The 15,023-nt window shown below is 40.5% G+C and overlaps 1 protein-coding gene across 11 annotated transcripts in view; it reads right to left on the bottom strand.

The window, feature by feature from the left end:
- Positions 1–15,023, bottom strand: part of SH3TC1 (SH3 domain and tetratricopeptide repeats 1) — a 104,078-nt gene that overhangs the window by 15,782 nt on the left and 73,273 nt on the right. For 9 of the 11 annotated variants that reach the window (XM_072620143.1, XM_072620142.1, XM_072620139.1 and 6 more), the window contains 7 exons: positions 12,755–12,953; positions 11,626–11,696; positions 9,291–9,486; positions 7,830–7,963; positions 7,352–7,393; positions 2,567–4,261; positions 760–940 (listed from right to left, as the gene is read on the bottom strand). In XM_072620143.1, coding sequence (XP_072476244.1) covers positions 760–940; positions 2,567–4,261; positions 7,352–7,393; positions 7,830–7,963; positions 9,291–9,486; positions 11,626–11,696; positions 12,755–12,953 — 2,518 coding nt within the window. Of the gene's footprint in view, positions 1–759; positions 941–2,566; positions 4,262–7,351; positions 7,394–7,829; positions 7,964–9,290; positions 9,487–11,625; positions 11,697–12,754; positions 12,977–15,023 lie in introns of all 11 variants that reach the window. The other 2 variants (XM_072620148.1, XM_072620147.1) reach the window with 2 other exon arrangements.

Consider the following 15,023-nt stretch of genomic DNA (forward strand, 5'->3'; position numbering starts at 1 on the left):
GATGCTATATGTAATATGTATCTGCAGTTTTATGTATAATTCTCCTTTTCTGTTCTATTATGTATGTAGAATACTTTATTTGATGTTTAAGTTCAGCATTTTTTTTTTAATTTTAAAACAGCACAACTGAAATGGTACAAGATATGATGGTATACTTATAAGTCCAGTGAAAAGATATCAAGGTAACTAAGCCTGACCTTAAGAGCAAAACTCCACAGAAGTAGGAGTTAGGAGACGTGAGTTCAAAGTCTTGGCTCTGCCTCCGACTTTCAGTGTTAGGCAACTCAATTTCTTCCTAGAGGCCTCACATCTTTCTGAAAAATTAGGGAGTTGGACCAGATAATCTCTAAACACTCTTTTAGCTCTTTTCAGTTATTTTTCAGTCATATTTGACTCTTCACGACCCCATTTGGGGTTTTCTTGGCAAAGATACTGGAGTAGTTTGTCATTTCCTTCTCTAGCTCATTTTACAAGTGAGAAAACTGAGGCAAACAGGGTTAAATGACTTGCCCAGGATCATGTAGTGAGGAAGTACCTGAGGCCAGATTCAAATTCAGTTCCTCTTGACTTCAGGTCCAACATTCTATCCACTGGACCACCTAACTGCCCAAATTTAGGTCCAACATTCAATATTTTGTGGTCTCTTCCAGTGCTAACATCCTGGGGATCAACAATTCGTTTTCCATGTAACCATATGCAAAACCATCCAGCCATACCCAGTGAGCTCCCAAACCATTCAACCTATTTAATGCTTCTCACCTTTCCGTGCCTAAAGAAAGATATAGTTGACTGATGGTTTCCAGTAGCTGCCCTTCTAGAACTTTATCTGACATCCTCCTGGCCAAGGAGAGTTGATATTCATTGTAGATGACACACTGGGCCTCATTTGGCATGATGGTACTGTAGAAATGACACAGTGACTGAATGGCTTGGAGCTGGCCTGGGAAAGTCAATAATAAAGGAGGAAATAAGGAAAGAGTGAGGTGCAAAGCATGACACAGCCCTTCTGTAACCACAGGGTTTGATTACAGTTCAGGAGTTAGAACCAGAAATAAAACTGGCTTGGAACAGACAGTGTGGTGTGAGGGAAAAAGCACCACAGCACATAACAATGACAGGGCATATTTCTTTGTCACTTTACAGTGATAGTTGAATTGAATTTTCCATTTAAAAATACTTTTCCTCCTAGCAGCCTTGTGAAGATAAAAGTATCACTATGCCCATCTGAGAGATGGAGAAACTGAGGTTCAGAAACATGAAGCCAACTGGGCAAATAGTGGCACCATGATTCCTTTGAGGTATGACATTTAGCATCAACATTCATGAAAAGTTTCATAAGGGAAATAAGCATGTTTCATGAGTTTGAGGTGGGTTTGGAAAATGGGTCCAAGGAAGTCTTGGAGCCCTGGAATAAATTCTTCTGGAAGCTCCCAGAGTTGCCTGATTATCTCCTAAGATCTGCTTTAAACTCCAGTGATGTCATGTTCTAAGGTCCCTCCCAGCTTTGGCCTTCTATGGTTTTGTACCCAGACCTATAAGCACTGAAGTTTTGTACTTGAGGCAATTCAAAAGGAGAGACCTACTGTGGCTAGTGAGGGGGCAAAAGGTGGGACAAGGAAGCATGAGGTTTCTTGGATACTGCAGGTCTTCCAGTGTTGTCACTGACCTTTCAATCTCAGCATGCTGGGACAAAAGACTGTTCACTCTTTCACAATTGTGACCTCTACCTGTACCCCACGAATCACAGTTATGGTGGTGATGCCTTTCCACTCCATTATTAGAATGTCATCACTCAACTATGTCAAAAAAAAAAGAAGAAAAAGATAGAAAATGAAAGGATAGCAAAAGAAAAGAAAGGAAAAGTGGAAAAGAAAAGGAAAAGGTAAGAAAAGAAAGGAAATGATAGGAAAGGGAAGGAATAGGAAAGGAAGGGAAGAAAAAGGAAATGGAAAGGAAGGAAAGAGGAAGGGAAAAGGAAGAAAAGGGGAAAGACAAGGAAAGGGGAAGGGATGGGGAAGGAAAAGCAAAGGGAAAGGGAAGGGAAGGAAAAAAGGAAAAGTAAGAGGAAAGGCAAGGAAAGGGAAAGGAAAGGGAGAGGAGAGAAGAGAAAACAAGGGAGGAGGGAAGGGAAGAGGAAGGGAAAGCCAATTGTGGTAAAACTTCAGGCAGGTCCAAAACAGGATAGAACCAAAGTATTTCCTTTGATTGTTTATTTTTGCTTTGTTTTGTTCTGGCCTATTTTAGAAATGTCATGTTAGAGCTGGAAGAACCCCAGAGACTATCCAGTCTAACTTATTCATTTTACAGATGAGAAGACAGAGGTTCATGTAAGTTATTTGCCCAAGGTAATTTAAGCAGTACCTGACTGTAGAAGTAGGATTTGAACTCAGGTCTTTTGACTCTAAATCCTGTGCCCTCTTCCATCTTCCCTCAATACTTACATGTAAACCATTCAGCACTACAGGCAATTGTCTACCAGTCAAAAATAACTGCCATGAACTAAAAAAAAGACAAATATATTCTGACTCCAAGCGGGTGCCCAGGGGGAGATGGAACTAACACTTACTTTCAAAATGACTCATTTCCATGGCCACCAGGAATGCCCACTCATAATAGCACTTTCCTTTCTCCTGTTGGGCTCTGTTGGTATAATGCTGCCCCAGCCAGAGGAGAACTTGGACGAATTCTCGGCCACACACAGAACTTGGAAGTTGAGAGAAGAGTTTTACTGCTTCAATGAAATAGTGTTCAGCCAGACCACTGGCATTAAAGTGGAGACAGAGAGCCCCAAAGTTCGCCAGGACAATTGCCTGGTTCTGAACTGCGCCAAGCTCTTTGGAAACATGGAGTGCTTTGTAGTAAGTCTCAGCTGCCCTCTTCGTACTGTTCATTCTTTTCAGGGCAATGGCGGCCATGTTATAAATAATCCCTAATTGCTGGGGGTTACTTCTGGAGGACTCTACAATGGACTCTAAGATCCCCAATGCTACTGGATTTTGTCTGTGAAGAATGTGTAACCAAGCAAAAGAAACTAAGTTGTTAACGACCTGGCCAATGCTGGTCGAGTCATCTGCTTCCACAGCTTTCCACCCATACTCAATGGCCTCTTCGTATTTCCTGTGGTAGCTATAAAGTTCTGAAAGGCTACGATAAATGGAACCGCAGAGCTTTTGCTCCTGGGAAGTCACGGCGGAGGACAGCGCTTGCTTGAGGTAGTGTGCAATTTGGGATGGAAGCACATGGTCCACTTTCCTCAGGCCATAAAGCTTGGGGGTATTCTGAACAACCAAGTGGACACTCTCCAAGGAGCTCATGAAGGTTCGTGAGCTCTGGAAAGAGGCAACTTTGATACAGCTCAGTGTAAGGTGAGGCAGACATTTTCTGCTGTAGATCTCCCCAAGATGAAGGTAACAATCTGTAGACCATGAGCTATCCCATAAACCCAGTTCACCATTCAAAAGCAGCAGCCTCTCCAGGAAGGGCAAAGCTTCTTCTGACTGCTTGAGGTTAATATAATGCTTGGCCAGCAGGAAACAAATCCTGGCTTCTGCCTGATGACTTTGCTGGCTCAAGATGACCATCTTCAAAGCAAACTTGAGGAGACTGGCCTCCGTCTCTGTGCTGCAGATATAGCTGGGAATTCCCAAGAGCAGAGCTGCTACCTTGCCAAACACATGTGTGCATTTCTCTCTGTTTTTCTGTTTCAAATAAATGGCAGTGAGATTGGTGTAAATAGCAACCACAAGGAAAAGGTCACTGAAGCTACCCCTCAAGGCTCCCAAGGCTTCTTCAAAATAAACCCGAGCCTGGGAGAGCTTGAGTTTTTTAAGGCATAGCCTCCCGAGGAGAAAGCACAGTCTTGTCAGGGCCATGGGAAGATTAGCTTTCTTGGCAGCTACCCTCGCCTGCCCAAAGTAACAGACAAGTTCTTCCTCCTCGGTATACCCATCAAACATGGTGTTCAGACAAGGAAAAGAGGAGTCATACAGGCTCCTGTAGGATGACTTGTATTCATCCTCATTTAGGAACTGTAGCAAGAGGAGAAATCTTTCTGGGCCGTTGTCATTTTCTTCCATCTCAAGACCAAAATGAGGTTCCTCAGGCTTGGGCAGGTTTTCTGGAGCTGGTGACTGATCTTCATCCCCTCCCTGGCTCTCTGGCTCTTGAGGGCAGAGCTGGAGGGTCTTGCACCTCTCTAAGACGACTCTCACCTTGTCAGTCACTGGACTTGGTTCAGAACCGAGTGGAGGCTGAGACACTTCTGAAAGGGGGAAGAGAATTACAGTGTGGAAAACATTTCACATTTATATGACATTTTAAGGCTTGCAAATATTTTGTCATTAGATTCTCACAACAAGCTTGGAAGGGAAATGTTATTATCTCTACGAAAGCTAAGTGGTATAATGGAGAGGGTGTGGAAGTTGGAGTTGGAAAGACCTAAGTTTGAATCCCACCTTAAACACTTACTAGCTGTGTGACCCTCGGCAAGCCTCTCAACCTCTCTGTGTCTCAGTTTCCTCATCTGGAAATTGAGTGTAATAATAGCATCTATCTCCCAGGGTTGTTGGATCAAAAGGGATAACATATGTAAAGCATTTGCAAACCTTAAAGGGTTAGATAAATGCTAGCTATTGTTACAGGTGAGCAAACTGAGGCTCAGAGAGATTAATCAACTTACATTGGGTCACAGAGCTGATAAGTGTCTGAGGCAGGATTCAAACTCACTTCTTTCCAACTCTAGATACAGCAGTCTATCCACAACAAAAACTGAAGGTGCTAGAAGGTACGTCTTGTCTGTTTAAAATGGTCTCATTTTGAGAAGAGATGCCCCACAGATTTAATAAGAGAAGAACAATAAATCTGCTTTGCTAAGCTAGGGACAGGCTGGAAAGTGGTACAAGTTTAGTGCCTGATGGAAAGGCAGCTTTTGGCCCAAGCCATACACAGTAGTGAACTAGTATTCCACATTTTAATGCACATTTCTTGTAGAAAAAAATCTCCCATGTCTCCCTATTCCCTACTAGGTAAAATGCTAAATCTGCTGGGCATTAGGGGTGGCACAGCCTGGTGCCTCTTTATCTTTCATCAAACTGGCTACTGCCTAGTCACCTCTCATGCCCTCTTGGTTCCTTGCCTCTACTTGAGATGTCCTCTATGCCTGGAATGTTCCCTTTTCATCTTTGCTTTTTGAGTTCTTCCATTTCCTTTAAAAGTCAACTCCTCCATGAAATGTTTCCCAATTCTCTCAAGTGATTATCAGTTTCTTCTATTATACCTCACATAACACTTGAAGAGCACCTTGACAAAGTACTCAAAATGTAATACAGGTAGAGAATAGTGATCTGTATTTGGAACTTACCCAGATACTGGACACTGAGCTTCAGCAGCCCTATCTTACCTAGCCTTTTGTCTTAAAGTGTTTTGTAAACAGTTGGTACTTAATAAATGCACTCCCTCCCCCAATATCAATCAAGTAAGAGGACATCAAAAGAGGAAGTGTTTGGAGGGAAAGAATAAAGACTAGAAACAGATTTGTCTTAGTTCCACAAAGGGGAAAAAATTATTCAAAACAAGCTGTCTCTTCAGTGATCTCTATAGATTTGGGATAAAAGTACAAAATACTGTTGTGCAGCCAAGTTTTAAACTGCTTTTCTTTATTAGATTAACTCATCAAGATGTGGCCACCTCTGACAGCCAGGAAACAGCTGCCAAGTTTTGTGCTTTGCATGTTTTCCTCTAGGCATTTTGATATATCCAAGGAAGTCTCTATTTCCTCTCTTGCCAAAAGGCATTTTGCAACATGCAGAACTTTACACCTTAAAGACATATCATCCCATTTTCTCATTTCCTCAACAACATGGAGTCTGAACTCTAAGCAGAGGAGGGAGAGCGTCTAAACCAGATGGGGTTAGATGGACCCCTTCAAGATTTAAATCCTATGATTTAAACTTTTCTTTAGAGCCAAACTCAGATTCCTCCGTGGTAAGGAAAAGAATCTTGCATTTACCTTGATTCTGTTTCTTTTCAGGGTTCAACCCATTGTCAAGACAAATTGAACTTTTTTTTTTTCAAACACGTTGAATTTGGAGAGTGCTAATCACCAATTTACATACCACAGGATAATAATCATAGCTTAGCCTGAAGTGAGAATTTTCCACTACCATCCTTGGGACAGGACAAGAGTTTGACCCATTTCTAAGGAGGGACTGTTAGTGTCCCAAGTTTTTTCAAATCAGAAGAATGTCACCACAACCTCAGAAGTGGAAGAAACCTTTAGGTCAGCTAGTCCAAACTGTGCCCATCCATTTTCCATCCTTGATGCAAGAGTTCTCTTTTACTTGAAGGGTTGTTTGAACCCTTCTAGTGAGGATGAGCTTACTATCTCTCCAGTTGCCTATGGTCAGACAGGTCTTATTGGTGAGGACTTTTTTCTTCTGCAGAGGTGAAACCTTTCTCCTTGTAATTTCCACTCATTGCTTCACATTCTGCACTCTGAAGGTAAAACAGAACAAACCATATCCCTCTCTCATATCCCAGTTATATGAATACTTATGTGACCCTGCATATGGCATGCCACTTTTCTAAGATTCCTTTTCCTCATATTTAAAATGTCACTCTATTTGCTGGACTGGAAGATCCTTGAAGGTATATTCTGGCTAGAAATTCTATGATTCTTGGCTCCAGGCAGGTTCTCTGGCTGTCTCCCATGCCCTCCTCCACTCTGACAATAGACCTTTAAGTCCTAACTAAAACCTCATCTCTTAATGAAAATCTTTCCGAACCCTCTTAACCCTACTACCTTCTGTTAATTATTTCCTCTTTATATTGTATACTGCTTGCTTTGGATATGTTGGTTTGCATGTTGTCTCCACTAGATTATAAACTCTTTGAAGGTAAGGACTGTCTTTTGTCTGCTTTTGTACTCCCGGTGTTTAGCAGAGTGACTGACACATAGTAACAACTTGAGGAATGTTTATTGATTGATTGATGAGTTCTATATCTGAGTGACTGATTGAAAGCATGCATTGTTCATTATGTGCTAAGCACCAATTATGCTCTATGTATACAGCTAGCTCTCAATTATTTCAGATGAATTCTCTCTGAAGAGGTGGCATTCTTTAAATTCGCACTGCCTGTTTCCATTGTGCTAGAACCAATGACCATATTTTACATAAACTGGAACTTAGAATAGTGTAAATTCAAATATATGTGACCGCTTCTGAGGACCGTTTCTCATATTAATCAGGACCTAAATGTAGACTCATACACAACAGCTCCTTTTCCTTGAGTGAAAATCTACATCCCCTTGGTCTAATGAACACACTTAGTAGTGTCATTTCAAAGGTCATACCTTGTTCTTGGGATTTCTGAAATTCCATTTCTTCTAATGTGTCTGAATAGGTGTGGGGAAAAAAAAGGAAATAAGTTAGCAGCTGAGGTGCTGTGGAAAGAGAATTAGAAATGGAATCAGATAAAACTGAATGGGGGAAAAATTGAGTAAGGAGACCTGGGTTCAAGTACCACTTACTAGCTAAATCCCTTTATGACTTTAATTTCTTGGTTGCCTTGTCTGACAAACAGGGATGATGAGAATAACAAGTCCTGGTCTGTTTGCCTCATAACGTTGTTGAGAGAGATCCAATGAGGTCTCAGAGCTTTTGTCTGGGGAGTAGAGTTGGGTTGTGAACATATGATATGTCCTCCATTCATTACTAAGCTAAGTCATATGGGACCCGTTTATGAAAGTGTTGATAACTATATAGTCCTATACCCTAGAACTTTCCTGGGGATGTGCTATAGGAAGGACACCACACAGATGATATGCTTACCCATGCTATATGCTGTGCAAACAGTAGAAGTGGCTGTTTTCTTTAATAACTGGATCACATCATCTTCTGAAAAATTCTTTTTGTTGATGAAAAATGACCTTTCCTCCTCATCCAGAAAGATCACATTTGCTAACCTACAAGTTAGGACACACGCTGTATTAATTTAATTCCAAGTAACTAACATGTCTCAGTTTTCTTGAAATTTTACTTCCACAAAACAAAATCTCCTTTCTTTAGGGGCTGAAGGCCCTAAATTTAAAATAAAATTTAAGACTTTTAACTTTGGAACTAAGGTTAAGCCACTTACAAGTCAGAGGAAAATCTGACACTCTTACTTCAATGAAAACATGTCCCACATTACCATAATCCAAAAGGCAAAGCAGCTAAGATTTGGGGGCAGGAAAGCAGAATCTGTTGATGGTACCCCTGATAAGGGCACAAACCTCTTTTCCACTGAGGCCAGATTTTTTTTTTTTAAAGAGAGCCCGCATCTCTTGATTGGAGTTTGTTCTATATGGTCCATTGCACTGCATATATAGAACTTCTTTCAAAATAGAGAGAATGAGTGCTCAGTGAGGTCTTATGAAAACAGAGCACTGCTCCCCTGGGGTCTCATGCTTTTGGGTAGCTTCCCAGTGTGTAAGTCTGGGATCTTGGGATCCCAGGGGAAATTCTGAATGGAGAGCCAAACTGTGAGCTGGCCAAGGATTTGAGCAATGACGATTCCATGACCTGTATGTCTGAGTAATCAAAGAAATTAAAACACAGCTGAATAGTCCATAAATAATTGTATATGTGGATAGGTGGCCTCAGCTGTAAAGAGATATGAGTACAGGATGGATCACTTGAACTGGGGACAAAAAACCTGAGATTGGGAGCAAGTTCTGCCACTTATTAGCCATGCCTTTGGACAGGTCACTTAACTATTCTTGATCTCTTCCGAGTTTCCTTTTCTGCAAAATCAGGTACTGAACTAAGTAATAATAAATAATAATAATAGCAATTATGAGAGCACCTCTCTTTTCCAGAGTGCCCTAAGGTTTGCAAAGCACTTTATCTGCATTATTTTATTCAATCCTCACAACAAACTTATGAGTTAAATAAACAGGTGTTATTCTCTCCATAATATAAATGAAGAGACTGAGGCATAAAGGGGTCAATTCATATAGCCAATAGGTATCACAGGTGACATTTGAACTTGAATTTCTGGCTACAGGTGTAGCTTTTTGGGGGGAGCTGGGGAGTACCATACCATGCTGACTATCACAGATAATCTCTACTCCCTTTTAGCTCTAAAACTTACGATTCCAAATTAATCTCTGTAATCTATGGCCAGACCATCTCTCAGTTGACATTTCAGTCTAAACAACACCATAAGCCTGGGTAGTAGCAAACTATTGTCCATCACTGGACAAGGGATATGGCAACAGCCTGAAGAAGGATGTATACTTCTCTACTTACCTGGAAGCTTGGGTATGTGTTTGGATGTGACTGGTCTTCACAAAGCCAACCTGAGTGGTCACCAAATGCCTCCCCAGAAACCACCCCAGACAGGGAACAAGGATGCCTAGGATCTCGATCTGATCCCCATCCTCAAAATTCATCTCCTCTGGTACTTGGCTACAGTGATCCGTTATGGCACAGCAGGTACCTGTAACTGTAGAAAAAGAACCATCTTCTAAATCAATGCCTTAAGACAATAGAACAGAGGCTTTTGACAAGCCAGAAAATCCCCTCCCTGTAGTAAATGTTTTCCTCCTCTTGGATATATAGTGAGACAGCAGAGAACCCTGTTCCTACTAATGAGAATGCTTTCAAGATATGTGCATTGTTTCAGGGCAAGAAGATGGAGGGGGAAAGCATGGAAATGTAGCAGAGCCTCAGGGCAGGAAGGAATTTTGGAGCAATGATTTTAATACTTAGTTAAAGTAAGAATCCTGTCCACAATAGTATCCTCAAGAAGTGAATGGACATCTAGATTTTACTTGGAGACTTCCAGTGACATGGAGCTCACTACCATGGGACATAGAATGGTATAGTAGAATGAGCCATCTATTTGAAATCACAGTACCTAGGATCAGACCTTGGCTATGCTTCTAGCTGTCTATGCTAAAAGCCCAACTCAAAAGCCAACTCTTCCAGAAGATCTTCCCCAACCTCAGCAGTTGTAAGCAATTTGCTGTCTCCACTTTCATAAAGCACTTTGTTTTATATCTTTCTAATACACAGGTAATATTGTATATTACTGCTCCAGTGTCTTATCCCCTTTTCTGACTATATGCTCTTTGAGGTCAGGGTCAATGTTTTACTTAAACTTTGGACCATCCTCAGTTCCTAGCACCAGACTTGCACACAGTAGGTACTTAATTTCAGTTTTATGTTCTAGTTTGTCAAGGTTCTTATTAAAATGTGGAATACAGAAGTGAATCTACATAAGTTCTGTGGTTGCATTATTTGATTAACTTGTAGAAAATGTAGTTTGGTAAGAGAGCAGCAGGGTTCTCCCATTTTCACCTTCTGTTTTAGAGACACTTTTTATCTTTCCCTCATGCTTTGATGGGAGCAATTCTCTTTGAAAAAACAAATAGTAAACAACAACAAAATCTAAGGTAGGGATTGTCACCTCCTTACGTGGATAAGGAAGACTTGCCTAAGATTCCTCAGCAAGTCTGTGTCAGAGCTGGCACTGGAATACACATGTCCTAAATTCCAATTTAGTCATCAAACATAAAATCATAAACTCCTGGCGCCCAACAGGATCCCAGAGGTCATCTCCTTCAACAAGTGACGATCAAGTGTTTCACCATCTCCAGGGACAAGAAACTTGTTACCCAACAAGGCAAGTCACTTGTTCTATTTTTGGACAGGCCTTATTATAAGGAAGTTTAATGTAAAACAATAATTGCATCCTCAGTATAGAAGTCAAGAATGATGAAAAAATTATAATCATAATATATTTGTATAGAAATATAAATTAATCTGTCCATTATACTGCTTTTTGCGTTCCACTTTTTAGGAAGTGGAATTTCAGGAGGTGATTTTAAAATTGGAGGACATAAAGAGGTGTGGTATAGTGGAAAGACCACTGGAGCAATTAGAGTGACCTCTGTCTAGCTATGTTAGCATGAGCAAGTCAACTCACTGAAGTATCATGGCAAAGTGGAGAGAGCCCTGAACTTGGAGTCAAAGGACCTGGGTTCAAATCCTGAAAATGTGTTGTCTTGAGACAACTAATGAACCTTTTAGGCCTCAATTTCTTCTTCTGCAAAATGTGGGTACTATACACATGGATAGTACAGTACTCCCCTCACTTAGCTGTTCTGAAAGAAATGTCTATTCGACATTTAAGACACAGCTCTATAAGACTTAAAAGACATAAGCTTCAAAGACACATTGAACGGATGATGATTCATAAATTTCAGGGTCACGATATCAGAAGTGGAAGACTCCCTTAGCAACAATCATCTGGTCCCACCCCTCTGTTTTACAGAAGGAGAAATTAAGGCCCAGAAAAAGACTTGCCAAGATCATAACTGATGCTATTATATTATCTTCCTTTGAAGGAATATAAGGCTGTTGGGGTTTTTTTGGTTAAGAAATTACAATCCCAACAAAAAGTCATAATAGCTCTGCTGGGTCTGACCCAGCATCATTGGGACATTGCATCATCTTATCAGTCCTAGATGATTCATGTGCACTTGGCAGCTGTTCCAGACACATTCGGTCCAAATTAAGTCTCTCAGTTCAACTGAAATTCATCAGACTGGGCAGAGAAAGGAAAACAAGTTTTATTTACCTATTTGGCTGCAGATCTTGGATTCACCAATGAAGACATCTACAGGATCAGACTGTACCTTAAGAGACCACCTTGGGGAGAAAAAAGAGAGAAACCTTTAGAAAATACACATACACACCAAAGGGGTGACCCCAAATGACCTTGCTCATGCCTTTGACTCTCTAAGTGGTTTCCTAAACAGCAGAATCCTATCAACTTTCATCCTTTCAGGCTGCTAGAAACTGGAATCAATAAAAAAAAATAACTTTTATTAAGTGCCAGTTGTATTCGAGGCACCACCAACAAAAACAAAACAGTCCAAGTCCTTCAAGGAACTAACAGTCTAGTGGAGAGTGGTGGAGGACAATATGTACATATATAGGTATATAGAAGATAGATTAAAGGTGATTTTGGAAAGGAGAGCAATAGAATCTGAGGAGGGAAGGGATAAGGAAAGCCTTCATGTAGAAGATGGCACCTGAACTGAGACTTGGAGAATGGGGATACTGAGGGATGGAGGTGAGGATGCAGTACACTCATGTTTTACACAAGTCCCCATTTGGTATAGATCTTAAGAACAATCACAAAATGATAGATTTAAAGGAGGAAGTGACTTTAGAAGTTATCTAGTCCAAGCCTCCTCCTTTCATTTTCACCATTTTATAGATGAGGAAACTGATACCCATAGAGGTTCAGTAACTTGTCCAAGGTCACACAGTAAATGGCAAAGCTGGCATCTTTTGAATTCCCTCTCTGATCTGATATATTATATGCTAAATTTCTTCCCAGCTCTGGCATTCTCTGTTGTAAGGTCCTTTCTCATTTACCTCTCACTAACTGAACCTCAATTTCCTCATCTTTCCAATAGGGATAATGAAACCTGCCATATGTTCTTTAGGGGGCTGTTGTAAAAATTAAATAAAATAGTCACTCAATCCAGCAAGCATGTATTAGGCACTTACTATGTTCAAGCTCACGTGTTTAGCAAGGTATATGAACTGTAAAAACTAAACAGTAAGATATTCCTTATCATTACTCCTCCTCCCTCACCCCTCCCCACCACCACACTGGCACACAGTACAACCTAATAAGAGGAAACTTTTTTGATAAGGCCCTGTAAATATAAGAGAAGATTTATTTCGGTACCTACTGATGAAATGGAATCAAGAGTTCCTCAGAGGCCCCTTCGGCAGACATGGGGAGGCAATCAGACAGTGTCTGGGTAGTCTGTGTCCGTGCTCTCAGACAGCTTGGCGATGTGATCTGACAGGGCTGGCCAGCCTTCCTTTCACCTCTTGGAGCCATGATCTCTCTTATTTGGTTGTCAGGACACAATACAAAGAATGACCCTTAAAATGTACCAGAGGATTTTCTTTCAAGTCAGCAAAAAGAAAAAATTTATTGATATATTTTATGGTTTTATTTCTTGTGAAAAAATTTTTTAACTCTTACTTAATCCTACTAATGTAATTATTAGCTTAAGATGGCTCTGGTCATCAGGTAAGACCCTTAGTGGATGGTCTTCAAACACTGTTCATCAATATTCTATGTAAACGAGATCATTTCTCCCAAAAGACTCTACCTTATTTTTTCAGCAGCCTTGCCTTTTTTCTTTCAAAAGTAGTAAGTTTCCTATCAAAGAAGGACCATCTGCTAATAAGTATTTATTACTATATGCCAGCACTATACTAAGCACATTTCAAATATTATCTCATTTGGTCCCCAAAACAACCTGGAAAGTTATATAAGCTTGTGCAGTATAGTACAGGGAGATGTCAGAGCTGTATAAAATGATGAGTCTGATTTTGCATGTATTACTCATGGGATCAATCTCATCTTTTTCTAATTTAAGGTCCTCCTCTTCTTTCCACATTTCTGTCAAGAAGCACTGGAGATTTCAAGTGAATCCATGGGGAATGAGTCAGGTTGAGAAATTCAGCACCTCCAGAGCTGGAAAGCTCCCAGATAATGGCAGCAAAAGTGACCTGGAATCTATTGAATAGGGAAAGAACACTGAACTTAGAGATAGGAGTCTGGGTTCTGTAACGGAGATGGATGGGTACAGTGGAAAAAATACTGGCTCTTCAGTGAGAGGACCAGGGTTTGAATCCCACTGTCCCTTATTACCTAAATGACTTTGAGCAGATTACTTTACCTGTTTTCTTATCTGTAAGATGCGTGAGTTAGACTAGATGACCTCTGAGGTCCCATCCTATGATGACTAAGTCACCAATGAAAACAGAAGCACAGGATTCCTGTCAGACAACAGAGCACTCCCATACCACCCCCATCCCCCACCCACCTAGAGCTCGAACTAGTCATGTACAAAACTATGGTAAAGTAGATCAAATAATATAATATGTAAATGACAAATGTTGTGGTACATCAGGGTGTGATGTAACATTTGGGGAGGGATAAGAGAGAGAGAAAGAGAGAGAGAGAGAGAGAGAGAGAGAGAAGAGAAACATCTGAGGCTATCATGGAAGATGGGAGGACAGAAGCTGTGTCTCACTGAATCCTAGGAAAAGTTAGAATTGAGCTGTGTTGGTGGAACAGGCTTGTTCCCCATAGCTGAGCTGCTTGTTCAAGGTAGGTTTGATAAAATATTTGGATAAATCAATTCTCTTTGACTTTATTCTAGATCCTGAAAGACCACCACAAATGGGGAGAGACAGGGAGCAAGAGGTTCAGATATTGATACCTATTAGTTATGGTACCATGGGAGTGTTCACTTAATCTTCACTAAGCCTCATTTTCCTCATCTGTCAAATGAAATACTGGTCCAATTTATTCTGTGGAGTTATTTTGAGGAGAGTCCTTTGTCCTTAAAACTCCATAGATATATGAATAATTATTGTCTATGACACACACTGACTGTTAGACTCTGGGCAGATAACTTAACCTCTCAATGGCTAAGGCAATTCTCTAAGACTACTAGTTACAGTACAGCTGCTAAACTACATTGGTCTAGGGAGTTTCCTCACCAGGAAGTCCCCTACTCCAAGGAAATGGTCCAGACCAAAACAATAACAACAAAAAATTTCTATTATTACTAAAAATTACTATTATTACTAATAATGTTTCCTAAAACAATTTCAGCCTCCCACATCAAAAGATAATAAGTAGAAAGAACAACATTTAGTAATAAATTAGCCATCATACTCTATCATTCAATAATTTCATCAGCTATGTCATACCATCTAACGGTGGAGGCATCTCAAGGCTCTGTCCTGGTCCCTCTTCTCTTCTGTATTTACATATTCTCTCTCCATGACTTCATCAACTCCGATGGGTTTAATTATCATCTCTATACAACTAATTCACAGCATATATCCAGCCTGGATCTCTCCTGGGTCTCAGTTCTACATCATTCATATGGATTAGGCATTTCAAACTGTACATCTTAGAGACATCTTAAA

Source organism: Notamacropus eugenii, chromosome 6 (assembly GCF_028372415.1).
Source record: "Notamacropus eugenii isolate mMacEug1 chromosome 6, mMacEug1.pri_v2, whole genome shotgun sequence".
Classification (NCBI taxonomy): Eukaryota; Metazoa; Chordata; class Mammalia; order Diprotodontia; family Macropodidae; genus Notamacropus; species Notamacropus eugenii.